Below are 13,021 nucleotides of genomic sequence, written 5' to 3'. Positions count from 1 at the left end.
TAAATTTTGTTAACGAGGAAACCGCAAATGTAGAAAACCCCGGGGACCTAGTCCAGATTGAATACACACTGTATTAAGCCGCTACAGACACTAGCCTACTCCAAGCTAACTTCGGACTGGAATATAGTTGAACCCCAATCAGTCTCCCACTAATTCAAGGTATAGTTGTACTCCCTACGCCTCTGATACCAGTAGGACATTGCGCACTTGATTCCCTTAGCTGATCTCACCCACAACTAAGAGTTGCTGCAACCCAAAATCGCAGACTTGATAATAAACAAATCTGTCTCACACAGAAAAGTCTATCAAAGGATATCTATCTCCCACAGAAGACTCTAGGTTTTTGTTTCGCTTATGATATGAAATCAAGGTCAATATGAACCAATTGATAATCCGGTCTTATTTTCTTGAAGAACATCCTAGATTAATCAATCACCTCACAACAGTCTTACTTGTATAAACAAGAGGACGTCGAGGAATCACAAACAATGAGACTAAGATGTTTGTGACTTCTTTATCTTTCCTATTGGATAACTCTCACGATCTCAAGCCAATCAATAAGATTGTACTCGTACGATAGAAGATGCAAGATCAGATCAGACAACTACGATAAAAGTAGTATCGGTCTGGCTTCACAATCCCAATGAAGTATTTAAGTCGTTAACATGGTTTTAGATAAGAAAACCAAAGGTTAGAGGAGAATCGACTCTAGCGAGCGCACTAGTAGCACACAGACGTGTGGGTATTAGTTTTGCCTAATACTAGATGTCTCCTTTATATAGTCTTCAAATCAGGGTTTTGCCTTAGGTACAAAGCAATCAATATTCACCGTTAGATGAAAACCTGATTTAGATTCAAGCTAATATTTCTCAACCGTTAGATCGAAAACTTAGCTTGTCACACACACTTGAGATATGCGGTTACTGGGTTTGTGAAAACCGTGCCCAAACGTGTACGTGTATGTTGGTTCAACATAGTAACCCAAAAGGTTAGCCATATAAGCATTTCATATTAACCTTCTTCACCATAACTAGTTCAATTGACTCAAATGAACTAGTTAGAGAGTTGTTCAATTGCTATGAAATCTTATGTAACTACACAAGACACAACTGAAACAAAGATGATTCGATTCGTTTTGAATCGGCTCATGAAATTTATAGCCACGGTTTGCATACTGCATTCTTTAGTAATTTAAGTTTCATGTTCAGAGCACATCTTTAGATCATAACCCACTCAAGTTCACAAACAAGTTCGCGTACTTAAGGCAACAGGCAGAGTTTTCCAAACTCAGCAGAAAATCTCGGCAAAGAGACTTCTGCCAGTTCGCGGACTGAACACGCAAACGAGTTTTTGGAAATACCAGCAGAAATTCTCGGTAATAGAACTTCCGTCAGTTCGCGGACTGAGTTCGGAAACTGAATTCGCGGACTTGGAAAAGCAAATTTCTCCGGTTTCTCTCAATCAACAAAGTTCGCAAACTTCGGATTAAGGAATAGGACTTATGCACATATGTGTTACCACACAATGCTTATATCCATCGTTGCTTATATAGACCTAAACTCTCATTCCAACCATTGAAACATTCTTAGAGGACGTTATATAGTTGTTACACTATTTCTCGTCAAAGCGATTTTCAAAGTGATTGAAACATTATGACTTTCGTCACTAGGTGAAGATAAACCAGATCAAAGCGACGCTTTACCAACACATGATTTCGAGATATAGATAGGCGAAATATACTTGGCTCGAAATTTCAAATGTGTATGATCCAGTTTATATAGCGTACGACTTTTGTCTCATAAGAAGTAGGAGATAGAATAGATAGACTTTTGAGTGATAGATAAGTTCAAGTCTCCACATACCTTTTTGTTGATGAAGTTCCACAGTTCTTTGAGTAGATCTTCGTCGTTGTATGATGAATCTCCATGAAGTCCTTGAGCTCAACTACACTTTTCTATCCTAGTCGGAGACTTAGCTATGTAGACTAGAAATCAAGACTCATAGTTTTGATCAGTAACATTGACAAACACGCTTGATATAGCAACGCATGCAAGGTCGACCGAGCTATGCTCTAACACTTATAACCACTAATAGGGACGCTAGTATGGATGGATCTGCATCTTTTAGATTGTCTATGTTAGAGCATTGCTCGGTTGAACCCACCAAGCGTTGGAATGTCATTGGTTGTCATATTTTAGTATCAAAACTCAATTAGTGTCGCTTGATTAAAATTACTAGAGTTAACTTCGTTTAGGTTAGACTAGAAAGTCTAGGAATGTTTAGACATACAAGTATTACTCTGAAGAACATAAAGGCGCATCGACTACAACGAAGACATCATTATTCCACTTGAGGTTAGTGATATTGACTTGCTTTGTTTCCATTTATAACGTTTCTTTTAAGTTGTTTAAGATCGATAACATGGCATGCGAGGTTATATATATGATACTCTAGTATTATACTTGGTCATATTAGTATGATCAATGTGTCAAGGAAGTATATGAATTACGAAGTATAACATTTATATTTTGAACTTCGTAAAATGCGACATCGACATAATCTATGTAACTTGTTACTTGATTGTGTATTAGATACAAGTGTGATTTCATCCCAGGAAACCATGTTTTATTACATTGGTTTAAAGGAAGTACATATACGAACTTGCTTCATAATGGAAAAGAAATCAATAGGTATTTTGGTCCGGTTTTCTATAAAGGTCTTTTGGATGACTAATTTAAACCTATATTGGGAATTTTGGTAGAACCGATCCTGGCTATTGTTGGGAATCATGGTAGAACTGATCCCTACCTATATTGGGAGTCTTGGTAGTAACGATCCTAGCTATTTTTGAGAGTCATGGTGGAACCGATACCTATCTATATTTAGAGACTTGGTAAAACCGATCTTAACCTATATTAGGAGTCATGGTAGAACCGGTCCCAAGAGAAAAACCGATTTTCAATATTCACATATCACTTTAAGGTTTTATGTGAGTTTGGAATTAGGGTTTGCTAGATAGGAAAGTTCCATATGCCGACATAATGTGAATTTGTACATAATTCTTATCATTGATTGTTCAAAGATATTCCTTAATACTCAAGGTGATCTCAAACCGAAATATTGGAGAATCTTTTAGTTAAGGTTTTCGAATTATATGTTTTTGATTTTACAACAATCAAAACATATCTCTAGAAAAGAATATATTAGTTAAGTGCTAAACTAATATTAGATATTTTTTAAAGAGAGATTTCAGAATTACAAGTTGGATATTAGTTGGAAATACGAAAATATAAATTAGGTACTTTATTGCATATCTTGAGAATCTTTCAATTTTGGAATTTCCTTGTTGTCCAAACAACATTGGTTTATAAATAATGAAGTTTGTTTTTCTGACAAACTATCTTTAGCCAGGCGAACTTCATTGCTTCCGATGGAGACGACTGCTAGTATTACTTGTAATACTATACCAGAGAGTAAAGTATCCTAATTAGGCGAAATCTCTTATGTCCGCTGATTTAAAGCCTTCTTTGGGATCAATAAGCTCGAGTGTACCGTTGATGGGAAACTAGACAAGAGCATTATTATTTAGTTTCCGTTTATTGATTTGATTGACTAACGTTTGTTGAAACTTTGATTACACCTTGTGTGATTATTTTTGAGATCCTTCTCTTCTGACATAAGGTCACCAAAAGTAGAACAAAGTATCGACGGGATCTCCAGAACTGTTTTTTCATCTGAAGACAACTTGTGATCATCCATTGTTAACAGACTCCGTTTTGTGTCGTGATCATCATAAGTGGAATCAAGTTTTTGTATACAGTTACAAATTGAAGACAAGAAGATTTTTCTAATTGGTTTCGCATCTTGTGATATTATTTTAGGTACACATCTTGATTGGCAGGGATCCGACTAAGATCTAATTTATCTTTGGTAGATTTGATCAAGTAGTCGTATAGATCAACAACTATCATTTGGTGGTATTCTTCAATATCTGAATCTGATAGTTGTGAATCTGGATCTGATTATTTCGAATCTTGATTGGTCTTACCCGACAAATGAGTTCACCTGTTTAAACGGAAGAGCTTTTGTCAAAACTCAAGATATCTTTATTCTTAAAGATTGATAAAGTGGTTACCAAACAACTTTATTCCTTTACTATTTGGAATACGATCAAGGAGTTGAGTGCTTAAGACTTTACATGGGTAAAGTAACTTAAGGTAGTGATTTCTATCTTGGGATTCGCGTGCGTTGGCCAGATAGTTGTAGGCGCAGGGATACTGAGGGAACTAAGTAACTAGGGGTAGATTACTTGGTCTCAACTATACGAAGTTGGCTTTGTTCATTGTTTATCGGCTTAATTTTGAGAGTATTCAAAACTTGATCAGGTGCTGGGGTTTTTCTGCATTTGCGGTTTCCTCGTTAACAAAATTGTTGTGTTTGTGTGATTTTACTTTTCCCGCATTAAAAGTTATTTAATTGTAAAAGCATCTTATTACTCGTATACAGAAAAATATTGTGGTGTACTTGGATACCCTCGTCATTTCATTCTAGAACTTTTTTTAATATGAAACAAATTCTTAGAGATTGAAACTACATGCATTTTAGTAAAATTAATACTGAAATCAGTAAGGCTAAACTGCGGGGGTGCAACAAACTAGACCTAGGGGAAGCAAGGTTTTGTTAGGGGTAGTAGGAAAGCAATATTAGGATTGGAGGAAAAAATTGGCTTGAAAATTCAGGCTTGGAAGCCCATTGGGCAAGGGTAGCAAGTGCACAACGGATCCAAAAATCAGACTAAGGGGAAGCAAAGTTTTGTTAGAAAAATTCAGGCTTGGAATCCCATTGGGAAAGGGTAGCAAGTGCACAACGGATCCAAAAATCAGACTAAGGGGAAGCAAAGTTTTGTTAGATGTAGTAGGAAAGCAATATTAGGCTTGGAGGAAAAACATTGGCTTGAAAATTTAGGCTTGGAAGCCCACTGGGCAGGGTTAGCAAGTCACACCCTTGCTCTATATTGGATCCTCCCCCAGAGGATAAAGTTTATATTGAATTATTTATCTCCCATGATGCTAATCCTATTAATACTGGATTGCATAGATTGCAGGGTATTTAAATTATCTATATGATGTTGAAGCTGATTACTGGAAGCAGAGAGGTAAAGATTATGATCTTGGCTTACTTTCACCAAAAAACAAAATTTAGAAGAAGAAGAACTATAATCGACAATAAGTTTGGATTGTGGCTGACTGATAAATAAGACATTACTAATAATACCAAATCCCATTTCTTGAATATGAGAAAGACTTCCAACCCTCGTCCTTCCAACAATTATTTGGATTTCATTGAACCTTCTATAACTGCAGATGACAATGCTAGATTTATGGAGGCCCCAACTATAATAAAGGAAACTAAGAAAACTGTGTTTGCTATGAAACCCTGGACCACTCATGGTCCAAATTGGTTTCCACCTGGTTTCTGTGAAACTATGTGGGGAACTGTTGGTAATAATTTGGTTAAAATGGTCCAAACTTTTTTTTTCCATTTTAAGAATATTCTCAGACAGATGAATCATAATTTTATATTTCTAATTCCTAATAACAGTTGTCCTAAAAATAGACCCATTTGTTATGTAAAATTCTTGTAAGACGTAACTGGAAGAAAAACAATCGTTCTTTAAGAAATAACTTTTATCGCCGGCAGATGCAGTATAAATAACATAGTTATTGTTCACGAGTTAATCGTCTCTATGAAAAGGATTAAGGATAGAAATGGTGGGATGAACATCAAATTCGATATGTCAAAAGATTTTGACAGGATTGAATTTCCATTCCTGCTTACTACTCTTAGCAAACTTGGTTTCTGTAATGATTTTTGTACTTTATAAAAGTGGAATGAAGTAGCACAACCAAGATTCTTACGTGGTCGTAATATAAAACAATCTGATATAATGAATGCTTCTTTGCTAGCTAAACTAGATTGAAGATGCTCAATTTGCATGATACTCGGCCAGACTTTCGAGGGGTAAACATTTTCATAATGCTAACCCTCTCAATGATAACCTAACTGCTAATAGGTCTCGAATTTGGAATGGTATTTATAGGGGTCTAGAAATTGTCAAGAAATATGCTTGTTGGGAGGTAGGTGATGATAAGTCTATTTGTATTTGGAGAAATAGATGGATACCAGATATCAGTGCGAATGTTAATAACCAATATGCATCTTCTAATATGGTTCATGTATCTCAACTCATTGATTCCGAGAGTAAAAGCTTGAGTGTCCAAGTTTCAAATACTTTGATTGATCCTTGTACGTTGAGATAATATTGAATGCTCCTTTGTTATAAATTATGCCTACATGTCAACTAAATGTCATTCTAATCATGTAATTGGAACCCCCTCTTTTATTGTTGTAATCATTGCAGTAGATATAAGGACCAAAATCTAGTTTCTGGTTGTAAATACCTAGCTTCTTGTTTTGCTTCATGTGAAATTATGTATGTACAAAGGAAGTGTAATCGTGCTGCTGACACTTTAGCTAAAAAAGCTGTAGTATCTACTGCTCGCTCATAATATTGGTTTACCAACCACCAGATGCTAGGAAACCATACCTTGCTTGTTCCGCTTAGATAAAGTGAATTCTAGTTTTTCAATGATTAAATAATTAGAATGGATTCGGAAAAAAGTTTTGAAAGTTCTGGCGAATGGTCAAGCGATTGTCAATGCGATTTTGACCAAGTCAAAATCCCCAAATTTCTTTTATCTTAATCGCTTTCAGGTTTTGGTAAACCCCTTTTTAATGTGATCTTTATCTCGTTTTTGATTTCTGCAATCCTACAGCTTTATTGTTCGGTGTTATCTTTAATTTTTGATTTGTGATGCCTGTGTTCTGACGGTGATTGTGACTATTCATTAATTCAATTCAATTTTTTTTTCATCCTTATCTTCCTTTCTCCATTAATGTTTGCAGTTTCTTTTGAGTAATCACGTTGTTGCTAGCAGGTGGTGCTATGACGTTGGCACTTTGTGTTCGGTGGCTTTTCAGTTGGTGATGTCAATTTCTTAGTGGTTTTCATAATCTCAGTTGGGTTTATTTTCAGCGAAGGGGATTCGATTGGACCTGGATATCATCCAATTATATGCAGAAAGGAATGCTTATCAACTCACTGGTATTTGTCTTTTCAATTAAAAAATTTACTCTGCCTCTTTTCTGCTTACTCTTTCTTCTATAATAATCTAGGCTATATCGATTTTATCCCTTTTATTGCCACCTCTTGTTTACTTATCACACACAACTGCATCATTTTTATATATAGTAAGCACATTTCACATACAAATGTTCACACAACAACGAAGGCTAATCAACAACCTAGTGTCCATCATCTAGCTGATCAATTGGAATCTACTTCCATTGATGAGTCTCCAACTGTAAGAAGGGTTATTGTCCATTTTATTCATGCATTATCTAGAGGTATGGCAGAATGGGAATTTGCTGCTGTGGGTAAATTGTATGCAGATGGTGAATTAATTCCTAGAGCAGCAGAAAGGGAAGCCAGAGTTGCTTGGTCTCATCTCAGATCAAGAGAGGGTAATTGGAGATTTATACTCATTGGCTTAGAACCCAACATATACGCCATTAAGTTTGACAACGAAGATGATCAGAACTCTATCCTTTATGGAACGGCCTGGAAATTCTATAACAATTTAGTGGTGCTTCGGCAATGGACTACATCAACGAATTACAGAGATTTAGATTTCTCCTCTCAGAAGTTCTGGATGGATTTCAAACGTCTCCTTCCTGAATTTTTTAATGAAGAGATGATACAGTTGTTTGCGGAAATTGTAGGTCAAGTTCTGTATGTTGAAGTACCCGAATCTGGAACCAAATTTCGCGCATTGATTGAAATCTCTCTGGGAACTCCCCATCTTACTGGTATACATACAGCAAATGGGCTGGAGTAGCTCATTCGATAGGTTTTTTTTATGAAGGTCAGCCTCGTAATATATGTCCCGAATGTATGGTGATTGATCATGACTCGAATTTATGTTCGGACCGTCGGAACAATCGTATCGAAGCTGAAGGTCATCTAAGAGATTTTGATCGAGCTCTACAACTCCAGCAAGAGTGGCGCCAACCTAGAGATGAAATTCAACTGTTCCGTAAACATCGTCATCAGAGACGCGATGTGCTTCGTCCCATGCGTAATAGAGCTGTTCCATCTCCCCTGGACGGAATGCAATTATCATATTTTACTGCGACAGCTACACCTTCTCATATCAATGCACACAGAGTACCTTTAGATCAGCGGTTTGGGACGTGTAGTGAGATTGGAAGTTCAAGCTCTTCTCAGAGAAAGCGCACCAGAACTGGTACAAGTGATACGGAAACAAATGAGATCGCTAACATGGAGGATACCACTGAAAATCCACTGATGGGTTCGTGGGACCTAGCTTTACAAGCCAATAATGCCAACGTCCTCACCACTGTTTTGCAACAGGTGATATTTGCTTATTTTGTTTCTTTACATCCTTGCTCCGCTAGCTTTACATTTTATCTCTATCTCTTTTTTGCCATCTCTGTTTTCATGAAGATCTTTTCATGGAACTGTCAAGGTTGCGGTAAACCCGCAACTAGAGATTACTTAAAACATTGTCTTCAAACATATAACCCGGACATTGTTTTCTTATCTGAGACCAAAACCCATACACAAAAGATGAATGCTTACCTTCGCCACACAAATTATCCTAATTACTGGTGTGTATCATCTGTTGGTCTCTCCAACGGGATTGCTCTTGCCTGGAAAGATGGATTTTATTTTGAAATTATGCATGCTACGAGACATATGGTTAATATCATAGTTAAATCAGGGCCTAGAAATCAAGAATGGTTACTTACATGTATGTATGCATCTCATGAACATGATATAAAAAGTTCTCAATGGCTGTACTTGGTTGACATGAGCTCACATGTAGATATCCCCTGGATACTACTTGGAGACTTGAATTTCACACTAAATGATACTAAAACCACCAGTCACCATGTAGATAATCATCATTTGTTTGTTAGAGATTGCATTCATCAAATGGGTTTATTAGATCTTGGTGCCTCGGGTACTCCATATACTTGGTCGAATCACCGCCAAGGGGATGCACACACTCAAGTTCGCTTTGACAGAGCACTGTGTAATGCACAATGGTTTGACTTGTTTAGCTCGGCTCAACTGAAAAATTTGGTAGCTCATGCTTCTGACCACTCTCCTATTTTACTTGTTACAAATGTTGCTGAGCTTATGATTCCCCCCAATTATAAATTTTATAAGTGCTGGTTAGCTCATCCAACATGCAGAGTTGTTATTGAGTCTTCGTGGCAGCAAGAATACAGTGGTTCGCCTCAACTCCAACTGGTTCAGAAACTCAAGAACACCAAAAATCATCTGATATACTGGAAGAAGCATGATTTTGGTCATATAGAAACCAATATTCAGAGGGTTAAACAACAAATTCAGTTCCAAGAGCAACAAAACAAATCAGCAAGTAGTTCGACACTCACATGTCTTCATCAACAACTTCAGCACTGGCTTCAGGTAGAGCGAGAGTTTTGGTTACAAAAATCAAGGCAATATCATCTTCAGTATGCAGACAGAAATACAGGTTATTTTCACTCCTATGCTAACTTCCGCAAAAGGAGAAATCACATTGATGCTTTACAAGACAATCTGGGGTTGTGTCACAATGATACAGAGGATATAGCTAAATTGCTTCGATCTCATTTTAGCTCGGTTACCTGCACAACTCATCCTCAACGTAACCAGCATTTACTAAATCTTATCACCCCATGCATGACGGATCAAGAGAACAAGCAGTTACTCGAAATCCCATCAGTGGATGAAGTGAAAGAAGTAGTATTCATGATGAAACCGTGGACAACGCCTGGTAGTGATGGATTCCAAGCAGGGTTTATCAAGAAGCATGGTCAACAGTGGGGGATAATATAGTCTCTATGGTGCAGCACTTCTTTGAGTCAAAGTACATTCTTACAGAGATGAATCATACATCCAGGTTCTGAATAAGATTTCTTCACCGACACAACCTGCAGATTTTCGGCCAATCAGTTTATGTAACATTTCTTACAAAATAATCTCCAAGCTTCTGGCGAACCGTCTAAAGCAGTTGCTCAACAAGATCATCTCGCCTTCCCAAGCCGCTTACGTTCCAGGCAGGCATATACAAGATAACCTCATCATTGCCCATGAATTAATCCATTCTATGAAGAAAACCAAAGACCGTAAAGGATGGGTGGGATCAAACTTGACATGTCCAAATCATTTGATCGAATTGAATGGAGCTTCCTGAAAGATATATTATCACAACTGGGAATCCATAAAGATTGGATTCAGCTAATTGATCAATGCATCTCTACGGCTACAATTTCTATTTTGTTAAATGGTGTCTCGGGTGAGACTTTTAAACCAACTAGAAGCCTTCGACAAGGTGACCCTCTCTCACCTTACTTATTTATACTGTGTATGGAAGCTTTCTCCTGTATTCTTTATAATGCAGAATCACAAAGGAAGATTTATGGCATCAAAGCAACAAGATCCAGTCCAAGCATCAGCCACCTGTGTTTTGCGGATGACATACTACTATTTCTTAAGGCCAGACCAGCAGAACTCAGGTATCTTCAGTCCTTACTAGACCAATTCAGCAATGCTTCTGGGCAAGTAGTAAACCTTCAGAAATCTGCAATCTTCTTCAACAAAAAGCTCTCAAGGTCTGTATGCATCCAATATGCACAAATACTTCAGATGAAATCTATAGGATTAGGGGAGAAATATTTGGGTCTGCCACTACTCATGTCTCGCTCAAGAACGCAAAATTGTTCATTTCTTAGAGATAAAATGCAATCTAAGCTACAAGGATGGGAAGGGAAAATGCTTACTCAAGCAGCTAGGAGTACTCAACTTCAGAGTGTACTAGGGACCATGCCTCTTTATCTGATGCACTGCTTAAAGGTTCCCCAACAGACTATCAATAATTTGGATAAAGTCCAACGTAATTACTGGTGGAATCACAATGCTTCTACACGTCCCAGACATTACAAGAACTGGTCCAGCTTATGTCTTCCGAAACGATATGGAGGTTTGGGCTTTAAAAACTTATCCTTCTATAATTCCGCACTTCTAACTAAAATGGCATGGAAACTATTACATAATCAGAATTCTCTTTGGGGTAAGCTTCTTCGCAGTAAATCTTATCTTATCAAGACTTGTTAACATACACTCTCAAGCCAGGAACTTCATGGGTCTGGCAAAGTATTTGCCATGGATTGCAGCAGGTGCAAAGACTTTGTATCTGGCAAGTGGGTGACGGTAAAACTATAAATATCTGGAGACATCATTGGATTCCTAATTCAGGCGGCCCATTATTACATCCAGAAGAGCTGAATTTGAGTGATTACCAATATGTTGCCGAGCTTCTAGATGAAGATAACCAATCTTGGAAAGTGGAGCTTCTCCAGCAATTGTTTACTCCGGACCAGGTGCAACAAATTCTCACTATCCCACTGGATATGACGAGAAAAGACAAACTTGTCTGGCCTCTAACCTCCACTGGACACTTCACCACCAAATCAGTTTACAACCATTTGGTTAAGGAGTCCCAGCAAAATCAACCACAATATCTGCAAATGCCATCCAAAGTTTGGCTGCAACTATGGAAATTAAAGATTCCATATAAACTGGTACATTTTCTTTAGAAGTTGCTTCATAACATCATTCCGGTTAGAACGATAATTTTCAAAGTTCGCCCTCAGCAAGATCAACTTTGTCCATTGTGCCATCAATCTCCAGAAACCACAACTCATTTATTTCTGCAATGCTCGGTTGCTCGCGCAGTTTGGGGTGCTTTTTCTCCACACTTGCTCAACATCACCAGTGGGTACAACACGATTCAAGACTGGATTCGTAAATGGGCAGATAAAACAAGTTGCATACAGTTCGAGCACCATGAAACCATACATTGCATTGCATACATCATGTGGGCTTTATGGAAACATAGATGTGATAGTGTCTTCCAACATACTAACCCAAATGCACTTAGCATAACCAGGCATATAGAACAATATTTTCAGTGGCAGCATCTTCAATTTAAACATGTTACCACTAATGCTGATTTGCAGAGACGGGCTACTATATTTCCTCGTTGGCAAACGCCACCAGAGGGTTACTTTAAAATTAATATTGATGCTTCTATGTTGCCTAACTGTACAATTGCGGGAATTGCCATTCTAATTAGAGATCCTGCAGGGCGATTCGTGGAATCCATGGGACTCCTCCAGCATGCCAGAAATATAACTTATCAGATAATATCCGTTAGTAACAAAAAAATCTGTAAAGGTGAAATTATTCTCATACTGTCATACATAAAACTTGGAAACAGTACTCATAAGATGGCATCTGAATTGTCTTCATTTGAATGTAAGTCTCTTACTCACACACATACATGAAAAGAAGCACAAGCAAATGCTAAAGAAAGTAAAAACTTAACAGATATTCAAACAGGGTCTCTCTTGTCTTCATTCGTCTTCGGTTTCCAAAATTTCCATATCTGCATTATAACAATTAACAAGTCAACATTCAGATAGAATAAGATACACAACAATTGTCTAAGTAGTAATAATAGGAACTATGCACTGAGTTTAAGAAGAAAAAAATGTTTACCTTCATCACAAATGAAATCTGGCAACCAATCGCTTAAGCATAACAATGCTTCAACAACCTCTGGATCTAATGAAGCTCTGTGTGTTGTAAGCACTCTACCACCTGCACTGAACATTGATTCGGATGCCACACTGGTGACTGGGATAGCCAAGACATCTCTTGCCATCTTTGCAAGAGTTGGGTACTTAGGTGCATTTAGTCTAAGACACATGAAACTCTCAAGCATCAATGCTACAGAGCACTAATAATACCAGCTTAAAGAAAAGACACTGAAAGCTTAGTCTTTGTTCCCCAGTCCCTAGTTCA

General features: G+C 37.5%; 1 protein-coding gene across 1 annotated transcript; it reads left to right on the top strand.

Annotated features, from left to right (window-relative positions):
- The first annotated feature begins 10,288 nt into the window (after positions 1 to 10,288).
- Positions 10,289 to 12,501, top strand: LOC113296464. The gene is made up of 3 exons (XM_026544773.1): positions 10,289 to 11,135; positions 11,288 to 11,736; positions 12,175 to 12,501. Exons 1-3 carry the CDS (start codon positions 10,289 to 10,291, stop codon positions 12,499 to 12,501), a joined length of 1,623 nt encoding a protein of 540 aa, XP_026400558.1.
- Positions 12,502 to 13,021: the final 520 nt, after the last annotated feature.

Source organism: Papaver somniferum, chromosome 7 (genome assembly GCF_003573695.1).
Source record: "Papaver somniferum cultivar HN1 chromosome 7, ASM357369v1, whole genome shotgun sequence".
Classification (NCBI taxonomy): Eukaryota; Viridiplantae; Streptophyta; class Magnoliopsida; order Ranunculales; family Papaveraceae; genus Papaver; species Papaver somniferum.
The sequence above is the reverse complement of the archived record's forward strand: the minus strand, read 5'-3'. Positions and strand labels throughout refer to the sequence as shown.